This window comes from Hemiscyllium ocellatum, chromosome 14, assembly GCF_020745735.1.
Source record: "Hemiscyllium ocellatum isolate sHemOce1 chromosome 14, sHemOce1.pat.X.cur, whole genome shotgun sequence".
Classification (NCBI taxonomy): domain Eukaryota; kingdom Metazoa; phylum Chordata; class Chondrichthyes; order Orectolobiformes; family Hemiscylliidae; genus Hemiscyllium; species Hemiscyllium ocellatum.
This window is the reverse complement of record NC_083414.1, coordinates 59,068,358-59,095,825: the sequence shown is the minus strand read 5'-3', so window position 1 is coordinate 59,095,825 and position 27,468 is coordinate 59,068,358. Positions and strand designations below refer to the sequence as shown.

The following is a 27,468-nucleotide window of genomic DNA, read 5'->3' as shown; positions in this document are numbered from 1 at the left end:
GTGGCATGTATCATACTTTACGTGTATGATTAGTGTGAAGGCAAAGTGCTACACCTTTCTGATTGTTCTCGTGAAGGCCACACCAATTTGTACCAGAATGTGATTTGATAAAGGTTTTCAGTGATGAAAGGAGGACAAAGTAGGCAAATACAAACTTTTTGCAATGTCAAAGGGGGGAAATGGTGGCATATTGGTATCACCACTGAACTAGTAATCCAGAAGCACATGTTAATATCTTCAATTATGCCATAGCAACTGGTAGAAATTCAATTCACTTTATTATTTAAAAGTATGGAATTAAAAGCTAGATTTTGATTTGATTTATTGTAGTCACACACATATCTAAGTACAGTGAAAAGTTTTGTTTTGCCAGGACTACAGGCAGATCATAGCAAACAAGGTCATACAAATCATAGGGCGATAGGGTGCTTTGACAGAGTGAGGCATATAAGGTTACAGCTGCACAGGATGTGCACAAAGCAAGATTACAATTATGTGAAGTTAGAGAGGTCCATTCAGTTGTCTAATAACAGCAGGGAAGAAGCTGTTCTTGAACCTGTTGGTGCTTGTATTCAATATTCTGTATCTTCTTGTAGTACCATCAAGTTATCAATTGACTAAAAATCCATCTGGTTCACTAAGATTCTTAATGAATATAATAAGCTACCCTCCTTACATGGTTTGGCATTCATGGGATTCTATACCAAAGCAATTCTTAAGCACCTGCCATATTTCCAATTCAAAGGCAATTGGGAATGGGCAACAAATATTGGCCTTGTAGGGGATACCCACATCCTGTAAAATAATTAAAAATAAAACTGAAGCAAGATTGACATAAGATTAGTTGGAAAGACTGAATGAAGGGGAGTTGCTTCATTTTTGACACACACAAAGGGTTGAGTACTGTGAAACGCACTGTTAGAATTAGTAATCAAAGTTAATACCATCTCAAATTTCAAAAAGAAATGGGTTAGTCTGATGCAAGAAAGTTACAGAGAAAGTGACACAAGCAGAGAGATTACAATTAGTGTTTACATGGGCGATAAACAGCAGAGACTTTGTTGCTGAACTGGACTTGATTTGTAACTCCTCTGTATTGAGGCATAAAAACACTGTGCAGCAATTGACTCACCCTGACTTGACATGAGTTTCAAGAAGCAAACATTTGTTTGATATGTTACGAGTAAGTTGAGCTTGCATAGTGCCTCACAAAATTTGTCATACCCACTAATGTATTCTGACTATGCCACAGGGAAATGCATTAGGAGCTTTCATGCAAGAAACTGTCTGGCAAAATTACATTTCAGACAAAACATACAATTTTGATCACAAAATGTCCTCTAAACAATGGAGAACCAACAGCCCTTAAAACACTAAGTTTAATATTACTATAGTAACTATTGTGTTACTTGTTGCTGTACAAAGTTGATAACATCTGAAAGGATTAACTGACATAATGTGCTCAGATCTGTGGGTGAGGATGTATCAGACTTAAAGCTCTTGAAACTCAGTGGTAGTGCCACCAACTCTGGGACAGAAGATCCAGGTTCAAGTCCTTCTTGCATGGCCAAGCAGGTTAATTAAATAAACTTTACAAAGACAAGTACTACATCCATGCAGCAAACAGTCATGTGTGCTTACTCTCAGGTTGAGCCTGATGTCTCACCAGGGAGGATTATGTATCTTAGATATTATGCACACAGTGCAAAGAATGGTGTATGATTTATACTTATTTTAATGTTATTTTAGAGTTTAGGTTTTGAACTAGTGGTATGTGGGTTTTGATCATGTGTTTGAGGGGGTTTAATGATTCATTTGTCATTATTTCTGAACCCATGGTTGTTTTAAAATGATTTGAAGCTTAGAAGGTTAAGCACAGTTATGCGTCTAATCTCAGAAATATCTATCAAACTTTCAAGACCAAGATTTGAAGAAACATTCAAGTCAAACCTATAGATGCGAATTGATAGCAAAGGTGGATGGTGTTAGATAGATGGGATGATATTCTTAGTGTGTGTTTCAAAAGTCCTAGCTTGTCCAACTTCTCCCTGTAACTCAGACCATTGAGTTCTGGCATCATCATAGTTTCTTCTGCACTCTCTTTTTAGTTTAGTAACATTCTTCCTATAGCAAGGTGACCAAAACCGAACACAATACTCCAAGTGGGGCCTCCCCAATATCCTGGACAACTGCAATATAACTTCCCAACATCTATACTCAATGGCCTGACTGATGAAGGCCAGTGTGCCAAAGCCTTCTTCACTGCCCTGTCTACCTGTGACTCTATTTTCAGAGAACCATGCACCTGTACACCAAGGTCCCTCTGTTGCACAATCACTTGATGAAGGAGCGGTGCTCTGAAATCTAGTGCTTCCAATTAAACTTGTTGGACTATAACCTGGTGTTGCGTGATTTTTAACTCTGTTCCACTCTGTGTGGGAATTCTTCTCCACTTGACATCAGCAACATACACTGTTATCAGTGCATCTTACTGATAATAGTCTATCTACCCAAAGCATTTCATATGTTTCCAGTGTCAATATATCACCATGTTGAAAGAGGGACAGATTTCACCAGATATATCATTTGTGTGTAATTTGCAGTTGTTTAGGGGCATTGTCTTGTTGGACAGTGCAAACTCCCTTCTGTAGTTGCTGGATTCAGATGTGAAATCACTTCCGTTCCTAGTCGACTAGGTCCATAACACACAACTACCTCAAACTCAATAATAATAAGGAAGAGAAATTTGTGTTCTGCATATTTCAGGACCTCACAGTGGTGCTTTAAGAAAGATGGTCAAGTTTATATTGTAGGAACAGTGCATGCCAATTTGTACACTACAATTACATAATGATCAGGGATCCTGCCTTCGTGATACTTATTCTGAGCTAAATCCTGGTCAGGACATGCAGAATTCACTTGCCCTTCACTGGTACTTAGAATGTGGTTCAGCAGTGTTACTGTCTCAGGGGTGAGACCACTACCAACTGAGCAACTGCAGCTGGTAAGCTCACAACTGGTATGGAAACAAATAAATTCACAATGTTACTGTAAGAGGAGATTCTGTTCTGAAACATCCAATATCAAACTGCACTTCCCAACACAAATATTACTCACCTCAGAAAAATCATAAAAGGTATAATAACATTAAATAATATGACTGTTCGAATATTTTCTGAAGATGAGTATAACTCACTATTGATGAAACAGAATGACTATAAATGTCATAATTTCAAAACCACCAACACTGAGAAACTTTTTAAAATATTATTGTTTTCAAATTTATGGCAGGTTTTTTTTTGTTTAAAGCAAAAGCTTTTGTCCTGTTCTTTGATGCATGTTGAACAAATTTTTTTGCAAACTTTTCCGATAGCCTTGGTCAAGGTATTCTGTGTTCACATGTATTGTAACCTATATTCAAACTATCATTGGATTTCTCAGTCAGGGCCAGGTAAATAATTGAGAGAATGAGCAACAGAGCAATGCTTTTGTTCTGAACATGTTTGTGGTAAAATAAATGGTGAATGGTGAACAGTGAATTTTATCTACAATATTAAGATGAGATCAAGATTTTGAAGAGTAGGCTCTAGCAAGCTGATGGGAAAGGTGAAGTCACATGGGATTGAAGAACTACTAAAATGGATAGAGAACTAGCTTAGTTATAGAGTGATGTGGAAGAACTGGTGTTGGACTGGGGTGGACAAAGTTAAAAATCACACACCAGATTATAGTCCAACAGGTTTATTTGGAAGCACTAGCTTTCAAAGCACTGCTACTTCATCAGGTAGCTGTTATGTTCCACAGCTACCTGACAAAGGAGCAGCACTCTGAAAGCTAGTGCTTCCAAATAAATCGGTTGTGATTTAACTTGTTGTGATTTTTAACTTAATTATAGAAGATAGAGTAGTGATGGAAAGGTGCTTTTCTGACTTGAATCGGTGGCTAGTGGTATTCAGCAGGGATCAGTTTTGGGACCCCGATTGTTGTAATATAAATTTAAATCATTTGGAGGAGAATGTAGGTGGCCTGATTAGTAAGTTTGCAGATGACACAAAGATTAGGGGTGCTGCGATTAGTGAGCAGTATTGCCAGAGGATACAGCAGGATATAAGTAGGCTGGAGATTTGGGTATAGAAATGGCAGAAGAAGGTTACTCCAGACAAATCCAAGGTGGTGCATTTTGGAAGATCTTGTTCAGGAGGGAAGTATACAGTAAATAGCAGGAACCTTAGTGTCATCAATAGAGTACAGAAATAGTTTACCAGGATGTTGCCTGGTTTGGAGGGTATTAGCTATGAGAAGATTTGTTTTCACTTCAATGTCAAAGGATAAGGAGAGACCTGACAGAAGTTTACAAAATTATGAAAGGCATGGATGCAATGGATAGTCAGAGTCTTTTTCCCAGGGTAGAAATATCACTTACTAGGGGACATAGTTTTAAAGGAGATGTGAGAAGCAAGGCTTTGTTTTCACACAAAGATTTGTAAATGCCTGGAACACACTGTCAGAGGAGGGAGTGGAGGCAAATACAATAACAACTTTTTAAGAGGCATCTAGACAGATATATGAATAGACAAAGAATGGAAGGATATCAACCACATAGAAGCAAAACGATTTTAGTTTAGAAAGTCATCATGTGTCAGTGAAGTCTTAGTGGGTACAAGCCTAGTTTCTATGCTGCACTGTTCTTTGGTCTTAAGTTAACTTAAACAATTGGTAATTCTCAAGATTTTTTAAAACTCCTCGAAAATAATGAGTGTGACTTAGCTGTGTCATGGTGCTTCATGACATCTCGTGAAAATGTGTTACTTTCCTTGGTATTCATTAAAGCATAAAGTCTTGACAAAGATTTAGTGACATAGTTGGAAGGTCTTCAGCTAGGCTAATTCAGTAAGCACAATGCACAGTCTGGAATGGACTCAGACAGACAAGATGGTCTCCTATTTGATCTCCATTGTTGATGTTGTTGGTCCACCTGGGACAATTCAATTTGCCTCCTCTCACTTATAAAGAAAGCATCCTATCCGGATGCATCACAGCTTGGTAAGGCAACTGCTATGCTCAAGACTGCAGGAATTTAGGGAGAATTGTGAATACAGCCCAGTCTATTACACAAGTCAGCCTTTTTTCCATTGACTCTGTTTACACTTCCCTCTGTGAGGGGAAGCAGCCAGCATAATCAAAGACCCCTCCCACCCCAGTCATACTCTCTTTCACCTTCTTCTGTCGTGAAGGTACAAAATTTTGCAAACACATTCCATATGGTTGAAGATCAGCTTCTGACTTATAAATGGACCTCGCATATATTAGAATTGATCTTTCTCTGCACCTAACGCCATAGAGACGTACAGCATGGAAACAGACCCTTCGGTCCAACCCGTCCATGCCGACCAGATATCCCAACCCAATCTAGTCCCACCTGCCAGCACCCGGCCCATATCCCTCCAAACCCTTCCTATTCATATACCCATCCAAATGCCTCTTAAATGTTGCAATTGTACCAGCCTCCACCATTTCCTCTGGCAGCTCATTCCATGCACGTACCACCCTCTGCGTGAAAAATTTGCCCCATGAGGTCTCTTTTATATCTTTCCCCTCTCACCCTAAACCTATGCCCTCTACTTCTGGACTCCCCGACCCCAGTGAAAAGACTTTGTCTACCTATCCTATCCATGCCCCTCATACTTTTGTAAACCTCTATCCCGCAGCCTCTGACGCTCCAGGGAAAACAGCCCCAGCCTGTTCAACCTCTCCCTGTAGCTCAGATCCTCCAACCCTGGCAACATCCTTGTAAATCTTTTCTGAATCCTTTCAAGTTTCACAACATCTTTCTGATAGGGAGGAGACCAGAATTGCATGCAATATTCCAATAGTGGCCTAACCAATGTCCTGTACAGCTGCAACATGACCTCCCAACTCCTGTACTCAATACTCTGACCAAGAAAGGAAAGCATACCAAACGCTTTCTTCACTATCCTATCCACCTGCGACTCCACATTCAAGGAGCTATGAACCTTCACTCCAAAGTATCTTTGTTCAGCAGTGTATCCATCCTGCTAAGATTTGCTTTCCCAAAATGCAGCACCTCGCATTTATCTGAATTAAACTCACCTCCAATTTTGGTGTCATCTGCAAGGTTACTAACTGTACCTCTTATGCTCGCATCCAAATCATTTAAGTAAATGACAAAAAGTAGAGGGCCCAGCACCAGTCCTTGTGGCACTCCACAGGTCGCAGGCCTCCAGTCTGAAAAACAACCATCCACCACCACCCTCTCTCTTCTACCTTTGAGCCAGTTCTGTATCCAAATGGCTAGTTCTCCTTGTATTCCATGAGATCTAATCTTGCTAAACAGTCTCCCATGGGGAACCTTGTCGAACGCCTTACTGAAGTCCATATAGATCACATCTACTGCTCTGCCCTCACCAATCTTCTTTGTTGCTTCTTCAAAAAACTCAATCAAGTTTGTGAGACATGATTTCCCACGCACAAAGCCATGTTGACTATTCCAAATCAGTCCTTGCCTTTCCAAATACCTGTACATCCTGTCCCTCAGGATTCCCTCCAACAACTTGCCCACCACCGAGGTCGGTCCATGGTTCCCAGGCTTGTCCTTACCTGTAAAACTATATTCTGCATTCTGTTCTATTACCCCCCGATATACTTTTATGTGGTATAATTTATCTGGTCAGCACACACAAAATAATACTTTGCTCTGTTTCTTGGCGTGTGTGTGTGGAAATAATAAATAAAATCATCTGACGTTTGAGAGTAAAAGAGGGTTGATCCTTCAAAATTAGACTACAGTGATTCCTCCCAAAAAGTATGCATCTATGTGGGAGTTGGCTGAGAATAGGTATGGTGAGCCAGTGGTTAGTATTGCTGTCTCACAGTGCCAGGGACCAGAAGTTGATTTCCACCTCGGGTGACTGTGTGTGTGGAGTTTGCACATTCTTCCAGTGTCTGCGTGGGTTTCCTCCCACAATCCAAACATTTGCAGGTTAGCCATGCTGAATTGTGCACAGTGTTCAGGGATGTGTAGGTTGGGTGCATTAGTCAGTGGTTAAATGTAGGGGAATGGGTCTGGGTGGGCTACCACTTCAGAGGGTCGAAGGGCCTGTTTCTACACCGTAGGGATTCTAATTCTAATTCTAATAGCTTTGGCCTGGCCCTCCATGATCAAACAGCCTACAGAAACTTACCATCAAGAATTGTTCAACAAAACAAAGAAACGTGGATCACGGAGATCCAAAATGAAAACAGAAAATGCTGGAGAAACTCAGCAGGTCTGGCAGCATCTGTGGAAAGAAAGCAGACTTAATGATTTGAGTCCAATGACTCTTCATCAGAACTGTTAGCTGGTAGGGAAAAATATTACTGTTCTGACATAGAATCACCGGACTTGAAACATTAACCCTGCTGCCAGACCTAAGTTTTGCCTGCAATTCCTGTTTTGGATCAAGGATGGCATGGGACCCAGCTATGCCTACCTGTTTGTCGGATATGTGGAATAGTCCACCTTCCACAGTTACATTGGCACCACTCCCCCACCTGTTCCTCTGTTACATCGATGACAGTATCAGCCCCACCTCGTGCTCCCACGAGGAGGTTGAACAGTTCATCAACTTTACCAACACCTTCCAACCCGACCTCAGATTTACCTGGATCATCTCGGAAACCTCCCTCCCCTTTGTGGTCCTCTCCATCACCATCTCTGGTAACCGACTAACCACAGACATAAAGTACAAGCCCCACGACTCCCACAGCTACCAAGACTACACCTCCTCCCCAATTCCTCCGCCTCTGGCTCATCTGTTCCCAGGATGACCAATTCCATCTCAGTAAGTCCCAGATGGCCTCCTTCTTCCACAATCACAATTCCCCTTCCCACTTGGTTGACGATGCCCCCCAGTGCATCTCCTCCACTTCCCACACCTCCACCCTTGAACTCCACCCCTCCCAATGCAACAAGGACAGAACTCCCCTGGTCCTTAACTTCCACCCCACCAACCACCACATACAATGCATCATTCTCCACCACCTCCAAAGGGACCCCACCACCAACCCTCCCCACCCCTATCAGCATTCCGAAAAGACCATTCCCTCCGCGACTCCTTCATAAGGTCCCCATTCATAGAGTTATAGAGATGTACAGCATGGAAACAGACCCTTCAGTTCAACCCGTCCATGTTGACCAGATATCTCAAACCAATCTAGTCCCACCTGCCAGCACCCGGCCCTGCCACTGCAGCAAGTATAAAACCTGCATCCACACCACACCCCTCACCTCTGTCCAAGGCCCCAAGGGATCCTTCTACATTCATCAGAAATTTACCTGTACTTCTATCAATGTCATCTACTGTATGCGTTGCACCCGGTGTGGTCTCCTCTCCATTGGGAAGACAGGATGCCTTCTTGCAGATCATTTCAGAGAACAGCTTTGGGACACCTGTGCCCACCGCCTCATGGCTGAACACTTCAACTCCCCCTCCCATTTCATCAAGGATATCTCAGTCCTGGGCCTCCTCCACCACCAAACCTATGCCTGGAGGAGGAATGCCTCATATTCTGCCTTGCAACAACACAGGATAAATGTGGATTTCAACAGCTTCCTCATTTTCCCTCCCCCCAAATTATCCCAGTCCCAAGCCTCCAACTTGGCACAGCCCTCCAGACCTGTCTGTCACTCTGCCCTATCACCTCCCCCTCACCTTCATCCACCCATCACTTTCTCAGCTACCTTCCCCCCCAAACCCACCACCTCCCATTTATCCCTCAGCCCTGGCCCACAAGCCTCATTCTGGTGAAGGGTTTATGTCCAAAACGTTGATTCTCCTGTTCCTCGGATGCTGCCTGACCTGCTGTGCATTTCCAGTACCACACTCTCGTCTCTGATCTCCAGCATCTGCAAGGATGGCGTAGGTCTGAATAAAGGGTATTATACCAATAATGATGACTGTCCTCAGGATCCGAGAAAAGTGTCAAATTTTGATTTAAATCAATGTTGATTCCACACCAGCATTCCATTTATTCCAAGCAAAAATAACGAGAGAGAGATGTCTTAAAATAAATAATGGTGAAGAATAGTGTGCAGATTAGGTGAATTGGCCATGCTAACTTGCCTGTGGTGTTAGATGAAGGGGTAAATGGAGGGGAATGGGTCTGGGTGTTTTGCTCTTCGGAGGGTCGGTGTGGACTTGTTGGGCCGAAGGGTCTGTTTCCACACTGTAAGTAATCTAGTCTAAAAAAATACATCCAAGCATAGTCAGCAGAGCTCAAAGGAAGAAATAACTTCAGCCCTAGCATCTTTACTCACATTCATCATTTGTCCAATGGGAGTATTGATCCCATCAAACTCTTGATTTCCAATGCACAACGTTGTTTTTATTATTTAGCCATCACAAAGACAAATAAAATTGACATGTATTGTGTCAATTGTCATCTCAAATGAACTGTAACATCTGAAACATAGAAGATTTTGAAGAGACTGAACAGCACAGGTACTCAGCAATTGTTTCCTGACTTGGTGGGGTGGTGGGGTGGGAAGGCAGAACACAGGGCACAGTTTCAGGAAAAAAAGGGCCATCATTTATGACTGAGATGAAGATAAGCTAATTCACTTGATGGCTGTGAGTCTATGGAATCCCAGAAGGATGTGAGTGTGCCAACACTGAATATAATTAAGGCTGAGATAGGGAGATTTTCAGTTTCACAGTGAATCAAAGGATGGGTGGAGTAGCTGGGAAAGTGCAGTTGAAGGTAAAGATCCATCTGATCATATTGAATGGTGGAGCCTGTTCAAGGTGCTATCAATCCACTCCTGCTCCTTATATTCTTATGGATCAGAGGAGCTCAGTGACTGATTGCATTTTAGCTGTCCACTGAGCTAGTTTCTGCTAGACAGGACCAATTCAAATTGGGGCTTCAGAGTGAAGAAATGGTCATTTCATAGATTCATACAGTGCAGAAAAGGCCCTTTGGCCTATTGAGTCTACACCAACATCACTACTAAAAGTGCACAAATCCCAATTTCCTGCACTTGGCCCATATCTATGAATGTTATTACATGTGAAGTACTCATCCAAAGTACTCATTGAGTGCAACTGTGTTTCTACAGATTAACTAACTAAGGGTTGGATGCTCATTGAATTTTTTTTCAAAAACAACATGTAGCCACCTTGGATCATGGTCCAAGTCTTTACCTCTCTTTGTGGTGCCCATATGTGGTCTGCAAGCTTTGAGCCAGTGTATTGGAGATTATCACCAATTACTGAGCTATCTAAACTGGGTAATTCCATAATTCAAAGATGTGCGGGTCAGGTGAATTGGCTATGCTAAATTGCCCATAGTGTTATGTGCATTCATCAGGGGCAAATATAGGATAGTGGAATAGGTCTGGGTGGGTTACTCTTTGGATGGTCGATGTGGACTTGTTGGGCTAAAGGGCCTGTTTCCACACTGTAGGGCATCTAATCGTGAACTGTGACATATAGGTGATATGAAGGATTATAAGGCAAACTGTGAATGCTAATCTGATCACATTAAATACATCATTAGAGCTAACAAAATAAATTTTATAGAAACCTTAAAACTTATGCATGACAATAACGGTTATTTTAGATTTAGTCATTTATTATTCAATTTCCAATTAGAGTAAAAATCTTGAAGCCTTATGCTAACTAAAAGTAAAGCCCTTGATTTTATGGAGATGCTTTAAGCATGAGTGAACATGATAAAGAGGATTAGATTGGAAGAGAGGCTCAAGAAACTTAACATTAGAGAAATAAAATATTGTAAGCACTCTGTAAGCTGGAAAGGTAAATAATTTGATTAAGAAAATTCTTAAGAAATGAAGAAACGACCAATAAGGTGAATTCTGATATTGAGAGAAGTAGTTTTGAATGAAAATCAGGGTTAATGCTCCATTGTGGTACTGAGGGAGTGTTGGAGGTGCCATTTTTCATGTAGTACAGTATACAGGGGTCCCAGGAGCCTGATCAGGTGAATGTAAAAGATAACATTTTCGGGAAGGGTGAGGGGTGTTTCTTTGGCATTTGTGGAAAGTTGCTGTACACAACTTGGCGACTGTATTTTATTGGCTTTAAGAGGTATATTTTGTCCTGGTTTTGTGAAGAGAGCTTTTAAGACGGAGGTGCTGAGCTGTCTATTTAAAGCTAATCAAGTATACAGACTGTGCGGCCTTGTTTTTTTTAAATGTTGGAATAATAGAAGCAGCATATGGGTGGGGTCAGACCCCCCACAAAACTAGGGCTTTAGTTTAGTTTTCAGTAGTTATTGTGGTTCTGAATTTGGTTGTGGGAGCTGCCATATCGGTGTCTCTACCTGAATTACATGTGAGACAAACTGTTTTACTAACTTTGCCATTGCCAAGGGGTGTGTTTATAGGATGTTAACAGTTGCTGTTTAGTAGTTACATAATCTATTATTCTGTTAACAGCATTAACATTTTGACAATTCTTCTTTCTTTTGTTTGTATTGTAACTGTAGGGCAAGAAAAATGTGTGCTTTGCTTAAAGCTTGGTAACGCAACCAATCAAATTACATCTGCAACACAACACTTTACACCTGCCTTTGAATCAGATAAAAGTTAGGGCCTAGGCTATCTCATTCATATGCTTGTGAGGGTATGATCTGTCAATAAAAATTACTTACATGACAACATTGGCTACCCTTAAATTATTTTATTGGCTATAACATGCTTTCAGATATCCAGCTGCCTTGAAAGTGTCATATAAATGTATGCCATGTTCTCTTTCCTCCTTTTAAAATGTGAACTAGGATAGCAGTAGTTGTTGTCATGGGGGACTTCAACTTTCCCAATATTGACTGGGAACACTATAGTACGAGTACTACAGATGGGTCAGTTTTTGTCCAGTGTGTGCAGGAGGGCTTCCTGATGCAGTATGTAGACAGGCCAACAAGGGGCGAAGCCACGTTAGATTTGGTACTGGGTAATGAGCCCAGTCAGGTGTTAGAATTGGAAGTAGGTGAGCACTTTGGTGAGAGCGGTCACAATTCTGTTATGTTTACTTTAGTGATAGAAAGGGATGGGTGTGTACCACTGGGCAAGAGTTACAGCTGGGGAAAAGGCAATTACGATTCGATTAGGCAAGATTTAGGAAGCATAGGATGGGGAAGGAAACTGCAGGGGATAGGCACATTAGAAATGTGGAGCTTATTCAAGGAAAAGCTACTGTGTGGCCTAGGAAGTATGTGCCTGCCAGGCAGGGAGGAAGCTGTGGAGCGCGGGAGCCGTGGTTTATGAAGGAAGTGGAATCTCTGGTCAAGTGGAAGAAGGAGGCTTATGTTAGGACGAGATGCGAAGGCTCAGTTAGGGCTCTTGAGGGTTACAAGGTAGCCAGGAAAGACCTTAAGAGAGAGCTCAGAAGAGCCAGGAGGAGCCATGAGAAGTTGTTGGCAGATAGGATCAGAGTAAACCCTAAGGCTTTCTATAGGCATTTAAGGAATAAAAGAATGACAAGGGTAAAAATAGGGCCAATCAAGGATAGTAGTGGGAAGTTGTGTGTGGAGTCAGAGGAGATTGGGGAAGCACTAAATGAATATTTTTCGACAGTATTCACTCTAGAAAACGACAATGTTGTCAAGGAGAATACTGAGATTCAGGCTACTAGACTAGGTGTGATTGAAGTTCACAAGGAAGAGGTATTAGAAATCCTGCAGAGTGTGAAAATAGATAAATCCCCTGGGCCGGATGGGATTTAGCCTAGGATCCTCTGGGAAGCCAGGGAGGAGATTGCCGAGCCTTTGGCATTGATCTTTAAATCGTCATTGTCTACAAGAATAGTGCCAGAAGACTGGAGGATAGCAAATGTGGTTCCCCTGTTCAAGAAGGGGATTCGAGACAATCCTGGTAATTATAGACCAGTGAGCCTTACTTTAGTTGTTGGGAAAGTGTTGGAAAAGGTTATAAGAGATAGGATTTATAATCATCTAGAAAAGAATAATTTGATTAGGGATAGTCAGTAAGGTTTTGTGAAGGGTAGGTCGTGCCTCACAAACCTTATTGAGTTCTTTGAGAAGGTGACCAAACAGGTAGATGAGAGTAAACTGGTTGATGTGGGTTCTATATGGATTTCAGCAAGGCGTTCGATAAGGTTCCTCACAGTAGGTTATTGTACAAAATGCAGAGGAATGGGATTGTGGGAGATACAGCAGTTTGGATCAGTAATTGGCTTGCTGAAAGAAGACAGAGGGTGGTAGTTGATGGGAAATGTTCATCCTGGAGTCCAGTTACTAGCGATGTACCGCAAGGGTCGGTGTTGGGTACACTGCTGTTCGAGGAGAAAGTGAGGACTGCAGATGCTGGAGATCAGAGCTGAAAATGTGTTGCTGGAAAAGCGCAGCAGGTCAGGCAGCATCCAAGGAACAGGAGATTTGACATTTCGGGCATAAGCCCTTCTTCAGCCCTTCCTGAAGAAGGGCTTATGCCCGAAACGTCGAATCTCCTGTTCCTTGGATGCTGCCTGACCTGCTGCGCTTTTCCAGCAACACATTTTCAGCTCCACTGCTGTTCGTCATTTTTATAAATGACCTGGATGAGGGTGTAGAAGAGGGGCTTAGTAAATTTGCAGATGACACTAGGATCGGTGAAGCTGTGGATAGTGACGAAGGATGTTGTAGGTTACAGAGTGTCACAGATAAGCTGCAGAGCTGGGCTGAGAGGTGGCAAATGGAGTTTAATGTGGACAAGTGTGAGGTGATTCACTTTGGTCGGAGTAACTGGAATGTAAAGTACTGGCTAATGGTAAGATTCTTGGTAGTATAGATGAGCAGAGAGATCTCGGTGTCCAGGTACACAGATCCTTGAAAGTTGCCACCCAGGTTGACTGGGTTGTTAAGAAGGCATACAGTGTTTTAGCTTTTATTACTAGAGGGATCGAGTTCCGGAACCATGAGGTTGTGCTACAGCTGTACAAACTCTGGTGCGGCCGCACTTGGAGTATTGCATACAGTTCTGTCACCACATTATAAGAAGGATGTGGAAGCTTTGGAAAGGGTGCAGAGGAGATTTACTAGGATGCCGCCTGGTATGGAGGGAAGGTCTTACGAGGAAAGGCTGAGGGACTCGAGGCTGTTTTCGTTAGAGAGAAGAAGAAGGTTGAGAGGTGACTTAATAGAGACATATAAGATAATCAGAAGGTTAGATAGGGTGGACAGGGAGAGCCTTTTTCCAAGAATGGTGACGGAGCTCGAGGAAGCATAGCTTTAAATTGAGGGGTGATAGGTATAGGACACTTGTCAGAGGTAGTTTCTTGACTCAGAGAGTAGTAAGGGTATGGAATGCTTTGCCTAAAACGGTGGTAGATTCGCCAACTTTAAGTACATTTAAGTCATCATTGGACAAGCATATGGACGTACATGGAATAGTGTAGATTAGATGGGCTTCAGACTGATGTGACAGGTCGGTGCAACATCGAGGGCCGAAGGGCCTGTATTGCGCTGTAATGTTCTATGTTCTATGAAATGAGAAGTAGGAGTTAGTCATCAGTTCAAAGAAATTAAATGGCAAGAAAATGCAAGAATATGTAACAGGAGTTGCAAATAGCAAGACAAATCTAAATAAGCATTTGCTGGCTCAGTACAAGATGGAACTTAGTGAGGTTATGAGGGTATCTTTACACAGACTTTCATTAATGGAGATTGCCGGCTGCCACTCTGGCCTGGGAACTTGAGAGCAAAATAAAAGATCAGTAAGGCATACATTGCAAAGAAGCTAAAGAACATATATGCAGCATTTTGGATATGTTACCTAATTATTTGCAAAATGAAACAACATTCAGTCAACGGGCAAGAAAGCAGTAGAAAGTTTATGAATGAGTGCAAGCCATATGGTTGAATGAGATTATGCTGATGAATCAAAAGTTTAAAGTGGAGAAAAAAAGAGCAGCTGTGTATGGCAGCACGTTGTGGGTGAATGTTATCAGATGGATTAACATTTTCAGAGATGTGAATCACTGTGAATATAATGAAATGAACATGACTATTGCCACATGGTTGGATTGAAGTATTGATAAGCAGGAATGTTTTACTCCATTTAAACCATAATCTGCATCAAGAATGTTTAATAAATATTAAATTAGTCTCTTTGGGTAAAAATAAAGAGTATGCTCTTTTAATTAAATCCAACTTGATGCTTGTGGATGATGGATAATTCCTCCTAAATTTTAGTTATCTGAATGCACAGATTTTGGATTAAGAAGTTAAATTTGCATGATGTTATTGGTAGTAGCACTTTGCAGTGTATTTGGCTGAGTTTGATTAAAAACAACAGCACCATCCAAAATATTGTCAATCTGATGGCTTGACATTTGGTATTCGGCAAAAAACAAATTCAGAGTTTATTACAAACGGGATATCTGAGATTCACTGTGTGGGAATAATGACTCAAAATAAAACATGGATTCATTAAAAACATTCATTAATGTGCAAAATGCATTGGTGATGTTTGAAGATGCTTTTGAATTTGTGTTTGAAGTTAATGCAGATGATATGTTACATCTCAATGCAGAAGGCACTTGATAACATCATTCACACCTGTCTCACATCTCACAATGAAACTCTTTGCAATTAAAGAGCGAGTGACAACTTGAATAGAAAGTAGAGAATGGTTTGCGACTAGGTATCAATAGTGTGACAGCCTGCTTTTGATGATTCGAAGGTGTTTGAGCACTATAAAAATTAGTTATCCAATAATTCAATTTGGTGGGAATTCAGTGCTCAAAAGCTTGAAACATGACTCTAGTTTCAAATGGCCTGCACAAGTCACTAATGGGAGCTTTTCTTATGTTTATTAAAAGACATCACCTTGCAAAAAAAAATTTATACTTGAGGAAAATTTGAGTCTTTCAAAGAAATAGGTATTATTCAAAGGAATCTACAGAGATCAATCTGTTCAGGAGATGAATTGCAAATGACATTGAACACTGGAAACTGCTGAATAGTATTAAGTGAAATAAACAGCATATAAGATGACTGCATTTTAATTGAAGCAAGTGCTCAAAGTTATCTTCAAAGCGGATGTGGCCAGGGAACAACACAGAAATGGCATAAAAGAGCTAGGTTCATCAATAAATACTAAGTAAAAACAATAAATCAACAGAAGTGACAGGAGTGGACAGGATGAGAAAGGTTTTCTAGCTGCTGGGAACTAGGAAGCTCTCGGAAAAAACATTGCAAAGACAATGGGAACATATGGCTCCCAGGATCAATGCCAACAGAATAGTTCCAGAGACCCAAACCTAGTACCACAGATGTTTAATGACCTCACATAAGTATTCAAGATTAGTGAATGTACTTTCACACACTATCCCCGAGAATTGCAACATTCATTTTACACAATGCTAAAGGCACCACATTCTCATTCGTCACCTACCAAAAATCTCTATCAATTACGACTCATACCTCGGCTTCAGTGTTTCACCTCATCTTCATATAATTAGCACTGCTGCAAGGCACACAGACACACCCTCAGAGCTTGCACACTGCTAGCTATACAATGAGAAAAGCACATCGGCCAAAGACATGCTTACCGACTCAGATCCCTATCTCTTGAAGAACAAGGTGCTGCACAGCTGCAGCACCTAACTCGTGAGGAACAAGCCAATTAGAGTGCTGAAACCACTGAAACTGACAATAGATAAGTACTTAATCCTCCTTACATTCCACTTCTGCCTCACACAAAGCTCTCTTCTAGATTACAAGCTTCAGATGGTGTAACATGGATGTTTAACTTTCCAACACGCCTGTCATGATCATTCTACCCATTCCTGCTTTCAGATACACAACTGGCCAGGCAGAACTGCGGTATCAAGTTAAGGAATACAAAGAAAACAGTGGTGCTGAAGAAACTTCCATCATTTGTACTCACACTTAACCAGATACAATGTGTTCCAAAGTGGCACCTGGACAAGATGAGACACTGGACAAGTGCAGGCTACAGCAGGGCAAGGAGAAATGTTTCTGTTCAAAGAGACTCTGATTAGTTGGCCTACAGTAAAAGGCATTTGGACATACAAACTGAAATGTTTGGCGCAGTGACAGGATTGCTGAGGTGCAGCCCTCAAGGAGTAGTGGTAGCATTATGAAGTACTGTTGTATTAATTTCTCAGGAGCACAACATTGATCCTCCTATCACTGCTACCCAGCACATGCCTTTCCTGTCACCCAGCAGTCAGCCAGCCATGCCTTCCAAGCTTGAGATTATCCTGTAATTTCATCTATAATCTCCCTTCCCAAAAGATATTAGGTTTCCACCAGCTGATAGCACCAATGTTAACACTGAGTAACAGCACTAGGTCAGGCAAAGGCATATGGGAGACCATACAATCGTAGAATCCCTACAGTGTGGAAACCAGCCATGCAATTCTGGTCTCCTTCCTATTGGAAAGATGTTATGAAACTTGAAAGGGTTCAGAAAAGATTTACAAGGATGTTGCCAGGGTTGGAGGATGTGAGATATAGGGAGAGGCTGAACAGGCTGGGGCTGTTTTCCCTGGAACGTCGGAGGTTGAGCGGTGACCTTATAGAGGTTTACAAAATTATGAGGGGCTTGGATAGGGTAAATAGGCAAAGACTTTTCCCTGGGATCAGGGAGTCCAGAACTAGAGGACATAGGTTTAGGATGAGAGGGGAAAGATATAAAAGAGGCAACTTTTTCATGCAGAGGGTGGTACGTGTATGGAATGAGCTGCCAGAGGATGTGGTAGAGGCTAGTACAATTGCAACATTTAAAAGGTATTTGGATGGGTATATGAATAAGAAGGGTTTGGGGGATATGGGCCGGGTTCTGGCAGTTGGGACTAGATTGGTTTGGGATATCTGGTCGACATGGATGGGTTGGACCGAAGGGTCTGTTTCCATACTATACATCTCTATGGCTCTATAAATCCACACTGACCCTCTGAAGAGAATCCCAGATAGACCCAATCCTCTACACTATCCTTGTAACCATGCATGGCTAATTCACCTAGCCTGCACATCCCTCGACTCAATGGGTAATTTAGCGTGACCAATTCACCTATCCTGCACATCTTGGACTGTGGGGGCAATTCGGAGCACCCAGAAGAAACCCACGCAGACACAGGGAAAAAATACAAACTCCATGCAGACAGTCATCCGAGACTGGAATCGAACCTGGGTCCCTGGTCCTGTGGGGCAGCAGTGCTAACTACTGAGGCACGGTGCCACCCATGGGTACAGAGAAAATGCACCATAGTGATGAATGTCTTCTGCAAGTAATAATGTAATTTTTTAATTGATTTGCTTGGTTTAAAGAATTTGTTTCATGTTGGCTTTCATTTCACCCTGTGGTGTGCAGTAACGGAGGGAGGGAAGATTACCTTCATATCACCTTTCTCCCCATTGGTGATGCCTTCCTTAAGATAGTGCAAGTCTGCTGACTCCATGGCATTAGCTAATGATGCAGATGACCACCCTACTCTGGTTTTACTTTTAATTAAAAACCACTGAAAGTGGGAATAAAGTAGTGCTTTATTCAAACAAGCCCATTTCCAACCTGTTTGGATCTGTTAAAATTACTGCTGCCATTGCACTACAAAGGACACAGATATCCACTTCCAAATTCATCCAAGTCTAACAGTCTATATTTCTTGAGAAGGATATTTGATGGTAAATAAAGTATTGAGCTTATTTTATTCCCATTTGTTGATCAACAGAAAACTCCAATAAACAGGCACAGGAGGGAAGGAGTTGATATCAATAATATCTGTCTCTGCCTGAGGACTATTCTCTGTTTACACTAACACAAAAGCCCCTTTGATTGCAAATATACAAATTCAATACAAATACGTGACAGGGATAGTCAGGACGAATACGATGGAAGAAAATGGTTGAATCATCAACGTAAATTTAAATAATGAGTGAGCACGACAGTCGCATTATTATCACAACTTTTCAAAAAAATTAGATGGGTGACTTTTGCTGTCAAAGTAATGGCAAGACTAATTGTGCTCAATGTTATTTCTGTACACATATACAGCAACCCCAGGCAAAGAGCAGATGTGTGGTTAATTGTGAATATATAAATGTTGCTGCCAGAATTAGTTTTGCAAAAACTGTATTTCACATCGACCTCACTATGAAATGCCATATCATTAAGAGATTTATGTCTTAAAATAAGAACTACTGGGGATATTTGGGGCTAGTAATTACAAGTGTATGCACCTTTTTAATTACATAAGTTATGTTTTAACTTACATACGGTATATAAGTTTAATTATATAAAGAGCAGAGCACTGCTGCCTCATAGCGCCAGGATCCCAGGTTCAATTCCAGCCTCGGATGACCGTGTCTGCATGGGTTTGCTCCAGGTGCTCCGGTTTCCTCCCACAGTCCAAAGTTGTGCAGGTTAGAGGGATTGGCCACGTTAAATTACCCATAGTATCCAGGGATGTACAGGCTAGATTGTTCTGGATGGGATGTTTTTTTGGAGGGTCAGTATTAACTGGCTGGGCTGAATGGTTGCTTCCACCCTATACGGATTCTATGATAGATGTTGATGAGTGTGAATCCGCCTCACAGCCATTAACAATTACTGCAGGTTGTGGATTGCTTTGAGATTTAATCGTGTTAAATTTCAGAAACTTTTTTTATTTTGAGTACTTTCCCTTTGCTTCTTCTGTTTTAGTTCTGTATTTCCTCTCAAGATTTCACAGCCTGTACCTCATTTGACATTGAGTTCACTATCATTGTAAATTTTCCAATACTTCAATCACATTGGTTTAATAGATATGCTGTATTCTCGTCCATTCAGGTACCAGACGCACTGTTTCCCTTCCTCCCTTGAGGTGAATTGAGCTTGAACAAAATCTGATCATTATAAGACCCATTGAATCTAACTAACGAGGACAATTTCACAATCACCTTTAACTTTGTTGCTGATCGGCTACAAAGTCACCAATGAATTTTACTTCACTGTATCATAAGTTCCCTGTATAGCTCATTTATCTTTTAAATAGTGTTTATAAATACAGAATTAAGCCATTTTTATTGGAGACAATTTTAATAAGATCTCCATGTAACATGAATAATAGGCTTAGCAAGAATCCTCTGTTCTTGTTTAATAATTTGTGGTAGCAAACTGCCAAATTTATTTCTGAAATCAAAGTATGTGACTTTAGCACAATGAAATAAATTACATTTTATTAGGCAATTATCAAATCACTTTGTTCCAAGACAGTAAACTGTAATTACCAAGTACATTGCATTTTTCTTATTTCCATTTTTTTTTAATTCTTCCGCTTTACAATGGATTTGCAGAAGACTACAAACTCTTAGGATGATGGAAACCTGACAACGTTATTGAAAATTAATGTACAAAGCAATGCTTTGATTATCCCGGTCTGCCCTCCCACCCATTTTAGCAAAGGGATGACCCTCACTGCTCATTCCCTACTTCCTGGAGAGCCCATTACTCTACTGGAAATTGGCAGCCTTATCAGTGTCTGAGAGAAAGTGATTTTCAGGCTGAGGAGATGGCAACACGACACCTGGAGGAAGAGCGCCTCATCTTCCGCCTAGGAACTCTCCAACCACAAGGGATGAATGCAGATTTCTTCAGCTTTCTCATTTCCCTTCCCCCCCCCACCTTTTCTCAGTCCCAACCCTCAGACTCAGCACCGCCTTCTTGACCTACAATCTTCTTCCCGACCTCTCCGCCCCCACCCCACCTCTCTCTGGCCTATCACCCTCAATTTAACCTCCTTCCACTTATCATATTCCCTCCCCCAAGTCCCTCCTCCCTATCTTTTATCTTAGTCTGCTTGGCACACCCTCCTCATTCCTGAAGAAGGGCTTATGCCCGAAACGTCGTTTCTTTGATGCTGCCTGACCTGCTGCGCTTTTCCAGCAACACATTTTTAAGCTCTTACCAGTGTCTAGACCTGGCATTCACAATGTACTTAAGTGCCGGTTTCTGTTCTGTGATTTATCCTTTTAATATTCTGGTTCTAAAAAGGTCAATTTCTTTTCCAGATGCATAGTCTAATCATGTGTAAGACAATGAAGTTCACAATAGCATGCTTAAAGGGGAAGACACTTCCATTATTAATTCTCACGTCCACATTTAAAATGCAATCTGCCTATAATGGTCACATAATAATCACATCCTTTCAGCAGTGATTTAGTCCTTTGCGTTTATTATATGTTACAGTTACTGCATTCTTATTGCAGGCAAATACAAATATTCCAACCACACTTTTTTCTCTGTCTCCCAAGTTGCCAAAACTTAAGTTTTATTCAATAGAATATAGAACAGGACAGCAGAGGAACAGGCCCTTTGGTCCACCATGTCTGTGCTGACCATGATGCTATTCTAAACTAATCCCATCTGCCTGCACATGGTCTGCATCCCACTATACCCTGCTTGTTCATGTTGCTACTGTATCTGCTCCTACCATCTCCACTGGCAGCATGTTCCAGGCACCTGCACGTTATACACCCAAAAAAAAGACTTGCTGCAACATCTCCTTTAAATGTTTCCCTTTTACCTTAAACCTATGACCCTAATATTTGACATTTCCACCCTGGGAAAAGACTCTCTCTATCTAGCCTATCTGTGCCTTCGGAATTTTAAATGCTTCTATTAGGTCACCTCTCAATCTCCAAAGCTTCTGCGAAAACAATCCAAGTTTGTTCAACCTCTCGTTATAGCTAATACACTCCCAATCCAGGCACACAATACTTTAAATAATAAAAGTTTCATACAGTTGCAACATGACTTGTCAACTTTTATACTCAATGCCCAGACAATGATGGCAAGCATGCAATATGCCTTCTTTACCATGTTATCTACTTGGATTGCCACTTTCAGGGCGCTATGGACTTGGATCCAAAGATCCCTTAGTATATCAGTCCTCCTAAGGAACATGCCATAAACTGTACACTTCCCATTTGAACTCGCAAGTTGCATCACCTAATATTTGTCCAGATTAAACTCCACCTACCATTTTCTACCCAACTCTCCAACTTATCTAGACCCTGCTGTGTCCTTTTCCAGCCTTCCTCACTATCGACAACTCCACTAATTTTCACGTGGTCTGCAAACTTACTAAACATACCATGGAAATTTTCATCCAAATAATTTATACATACAAACAATAGAGATCCAGCACTGATTCTTGCAGAGCACCACTGATCACAGACCTCCAGTTGGAAAAAACATCCCTTTCACAACTCCCCTCTGTCTTCCATGACAAAACTGATTTTGCATCCACCTTCCCAACTCACTGCAGATCCCATGTGACTTAGCCTTCTGGACTAGACAACAATGAGGGATCTTGTCAAATGCTTTAGGAAAAACCATATTGACAACATCCACTGCCCTGCCCTCATGAGACATCTTTGTCACTTCCTCAAAAAAAACTCAAATAAATTTGTGAGACAAGACCTCCTCTGCATAAAGGCATGCAGACTATCCTCATTATTTTCCAAATGCAAGTAAATTCTGTCCCTAAGAATCTTCCCCCACAAATTTCCTATTGCTGATGTAAGACTCACTGGCTGTAATTTCTTGGATTATCCTTGTTGCCCTTCTTAAACAAAGGAAAAACATTGGCTATTCTCTAGTGTTCTGGGACCTTGCTTGTGGCTAAATAGAATACAAATGTCTCTGTCAAGGCCTCAGCAATTTCCTCCTTTGCTTCCTTCAGTATTTTGGAATAGATCTCATCAGGCTCTGAGGAATTATCTATCTTTGTTTTTTTCCAAGACATCCAACACCTCCTTCTTCTTAATATCAGCATGCCCTAGAATATCAACATATCCCCCCTTAATCTTACTACCATCCATGCCCTTCTTCTTGGTGAACACTGATGAGAAGTATTCATTAAGGATCTTACCCACTTTCTCTGACTCCACGCATGAATTCCCTCCTTTGCCTTGACTGGACCGGCCCTTTCTCTAACTACTCTCTTGTTCTTAATATACATATAAAATGCCTTGGGGATTCTCCTTAATCCTCCTTGTCAAGGACTTTTCAGCACCCATTTCAGCCCTCCTCTTCCTTCAATAAGATTTTTTTGCTTCCTTTATATTTCTCAAGTACTTTGTCTGATTTCAGTTTGCAGTTTACCTATGCTTCCTTTCATTAACTAAACTTTCAATATCATGAAATAGAAATTACATGATATAGAAATTATCACAATATAAACAAAGGAACAATGTCTGACTTCAAAAGGGTTGCATGAGTACATCCAATTATTCAATTCAGTCTAATTTACCTTCACTCAAAGACTATTTTTAATCTTGACTTCATGTATTCAACATCACAGTATGAAAGGCAATAACTGGAATGCAAAGTAATAGGTTAATGGTAAAATTCTTGGTAGTGTAGATGAGCAGAGAGATCTCGGTGTCCAGGTACACAGATCCTTGAAAGTTGCCACCAGGTTGACAGGGTTAAGAAGGCATACAGTGTTTTAGCTTTTATTAATAAAGGGATTGAGTTCTGGAACCATGAGGTTATGCTACAGCTGTACAAAACTCTAGTGCGGCCACACTTGGAGTATTGTGTACAGTTCTGGTTACCGCATTGTAAGGATATGGAAGCCTTGGAACGGGTGCAGAGGAGAGTTACTAGGATGCTGCCTGGTATGGAGGGAAGGTCTTATGAGGAAAGGCTGAGGGACTTGAGGCTGTTTTCATTGGAGAGAAGAAGGTTGAGAGGTGACTTAAGAGAGACTTTTAAGATAATCAGAGGGTTAGATGGGGTGGACAGGGAGAGCCTTTTTCCAAGAATGGTGACGGCGAGCACCAAGGAGCATAGCTTTAAATTGAGGGGTGATAGATATAGGACAGATCAGAGGTAGTTCCTTTACTCAGAGAGTAGTAAGGGTATGGAATGCTTTGCCTGCAACGGTAGTAGATTTGCCAACTTTAAGTACATTTAAGTTGTCACTGGACAAGCATATGGACATACATGGAATAGTGTAGGTTAGATGGGCTTCAGATTGGTATGACAGGTCGGCGCAACATCGAGAGCCCAAGGGCCTGTACTGCGCTGTAGTGTTCTATGATCCTGAAGAACAAATTATGCCACCTTACTTATGATATGTTAAAAATACTAATACAAAATAGGTTGTAGTACCCACAAGAATTTAATTCGTAGAACAATGGGCTGACAAGTTTAAACTGGGTTCCAGCCAAAGCATTGAATTTGTTGTACTGAAGACAAGAAAATAAACTTGACAGTCTACTGGTCATACACCCTTCTTACTGATCCACTTGATCCATTTCAACCTGCCTGCTGACAAACTTTGCTCTCAGGCTAAGGGGTAAGTTTACTAAGCTAAATCCCTGAATTTAAATTGTTTTTTTTTAAACTAAAAGAGCTGTAAAAGACCCAGATGGGCCAGCAAAGGACCCACATTTGGAAGATGAAATATGAGAGAAAGGTATCTAAAAACACTAAAGCAATAACAATCACCAAGTTTGGGTATTATAAAGAGTTTGTTAGTTTTACATTATGCAAAGACAAACCATATGGATGAAGATAAATGACACTGATAACTGTTCACATAATAGGAATGGAGACTGGATTAAAAAAAAATCTCTGCAAGTATTTTCTTAATCAGCCTTGAGATTGAAGTAATTATAAATGAGAAGGACAGAAATATTTAACTAGGATTAAAAAGAGGTACTAATTCATGTCTGGATTATGCTCCTGTATAAGCAGATACAGGATAGGTTGCATTAAATCCCATAAAATGGCTTGGTTTGGGGGGATGGGGTGCGGAAACATGAGGAAGAATACGGTAGCTCAGTGGTTAGCACTGCTGCCTCACAGCTTCAGGGTCCCAGGTCCAAATCCTACCACGGGCCACTACCTGTGTGGAGTTTGCACGTTCTTCCCGTGTCTGTGTGGATTTCCTCTGGGTACTCCAGTTTCCTTCCCAAATCCAAAGATGTGCAGGTCAGGTGAATTGGCCATGCTAAATGTCCATAGTGTTCAGGGATGTGTAGGTTAGGTCAGGCGTAAATGTAGAGTAGTAGGATAGGGGAATGTGCCCGGGAGGGTTAATCTTTGGAGGGTCAATGTGGACTTGGCCCAAATGGCCTGTTTCCCCACTGTATGGATTGTAGATATACATTTAAAGAATTGATAATACTGTATAAGAAACATGATAGCTTCCTTCAGTCAAGCTTCTTCAATGAGAAGTTAATAATTTGATTCTTATTTTGAGTTTCCTGATATTTTAAATTATTTTTCACTATCTTTTTGTATTCTATATTCTCTCCATTTTAGTTTGTCAGAAAAAGATTTTGCTTTTATCATTCATTATTTCTTCATTTTTTTTATTAATTGATTACTATATATGTATTTTGCTCCCATTTTATACAAATGCATCTTTTTGAACAGGTTCTTCCACTCACTGTGCATTGCAATTTTCCTGGTAAAAGAAAGGTTATCTGTGTAGAAATTTACTTGTATTTTTCTCTTAACATTGCATGAACAAAGTTCATAGAAAATTATTGGTAGCAATTAACACTAAATGGATTATGCAAACAAATCAGCAACAATAATTTAAAAGCAGGCAATGATTTTTATGAGCATAGATTTCTGACATAGCGGTAGACTTTAGTTAATTAAAACAAAACATTTCTAGTAGTTTGCTTTCAGTGTTAATGTTAAATTAAGCAGCTTTGCAGTATCTATTTCTGAATTTATATGACCCAACCCTTTACTCTTTGTATGATGGTTGCCTGAGTAGCATCTCTAAATGTTGTAGTACAAGGATTTTGAGAACTGAAATAAGTGCTACACCTCTAACCACAACAAATAACAGGCAATTTTATGAATACTAACTGAGTCATAGGTTTGGAAGGGCTTAGAACAGCAACATGCACACAAATGTAATAAATTATCAGCTTAAGATAGAGTTCCCTGCACTGCTTACTCACTAGGCTTGTAAATGGGCATCACATTGAATTTATTAGGTTCAGCCACTTGTCACGTCTTTAGACAGAGACCACAAAAATAGAAGTTGCTCATATACTTACTGTTCGGATCTACATTTTCACACAGCTCTGTTTTGGCTTCACCATTAGGTCTGTCTGAGGATTTATGGGATAGTCGTGAAGACATTGTTGCTGCAGTTACCACCGCCTTAAAGCTGCGCTTTCGCTTCTGGACGTTCTGTTCTGGGTGGAAGATGATGATGTAAACCTTCGGCATGTATAGCATACCCAGAGCCACAGAAGCACTTAGGTTCATGGATATGGTTAGGGTGGTGGTCTGTATGTACATCTGGAAAAGAAGATAAAATGAAGACGATATGAAGGTGGTTGCACCAACATTTGGTTCTTCAAAGCCAAAGATAACCACAGAACATTTCAATATTTGGAAAGGGTACAGAATTATTATACTCAATATACACAATCCTGGAGCATCTTATGTACCAATGTTCACCGTATAATTTTCCCTGAAGGAAGGGATCATCTAAACAATATCATTTACACCAGGCCACTATCACTGCACCACAGTAGCCCTAAGAAGAAAATTGTACTCTGTACATAAACAGCTATGGCATTTACAACCCTTTAATCGTTTTTGTATTTTGAAGTAATTCATTGTTTTCTGAGTCTGAAGCATTTCTGACAGATATGATAAGTCATCATTTTTTTTTGGTTACATAAACATGGAGCAAATAAAAGTGACTACCTGTGACATGCCCATTTGTGACCCTCCTTTTAAGTGGGTAGATGCCACAAGACATTGAATTAACTTATCATATTTATAATTCACTTGAGTAGTCTGTATAATGTTGTTCAAATCACCATTTTCTAGATGAATTTAAATTGATACAATTGTTTCAGGGCAAATGTATTCAAACACAAATGCATCTGTAAATAACATTCTCATTTTCAGATTGTTCACTTTTACCTGGGAAACACACAGGTAATTCCATATTTTAATCATCTCTTCCTGATTATGTTTACTGTGAAAGACACACTCTGATTCATTCAAATACTGGGAGAAATGTCATTTACCTCGATAAAGTCAGAAGTTCTAACTTACTCCATTTTTGAAAGACATATCCCTTCCCATTTTTACTTATTTATGGGAAGTGAGCATCACCAAAGTCAATGTTTGTTCACCATCACTATCTGCTCTTGAGAAGGGAGCAGTAAGCCATCTTCTTGACTACAACTGAATACCTTTTAGGCCATTTCAGACAGTACATAGCTATCAATCATATTGTTGTGGTTTTGGAGTCACTTATAGGTATGACAAGGTAAGGAGAGCAGATTTCATTCGCTAAAATGACAGGGCCAAGAACCAGAAGTCACCAGTTTAAGCTTATTGACAAAACCTTTATATAGTGAATGGTTTGCCTGAAAGTATGGTGGAGGCTGATGCAATATTAGCTTTCAAAGGAAATTGGATAAAGATCTGACGAGAAACTTATT

At 40.7% G+C, this 27,468-nt stretch overlaps 1 protein-coding gene across 1 annotated transcript in view; it reads right to left on the bottom strand.

Annotated features, from left to right (window-relative positions):
* The window catches only part of LOC132822385 (metabotropic glutamate receptor 7-like), a 750,094-nt gene that overhangs the window by 28,892 nt on the left and 693,734 nt on the right, over positions 1-27,468 (bottom strand). The window contains exon 9 of the mRNA XM_060835730.1: positions 26,059-26,305. Within this exon, the coding sequence (XP_060691713.1) occupies positions 26,059-26,305 (247 nt within the window). The remainder of the gene's footprint in view (positions 1-26,058; positions 26,306-27,468) is intronic.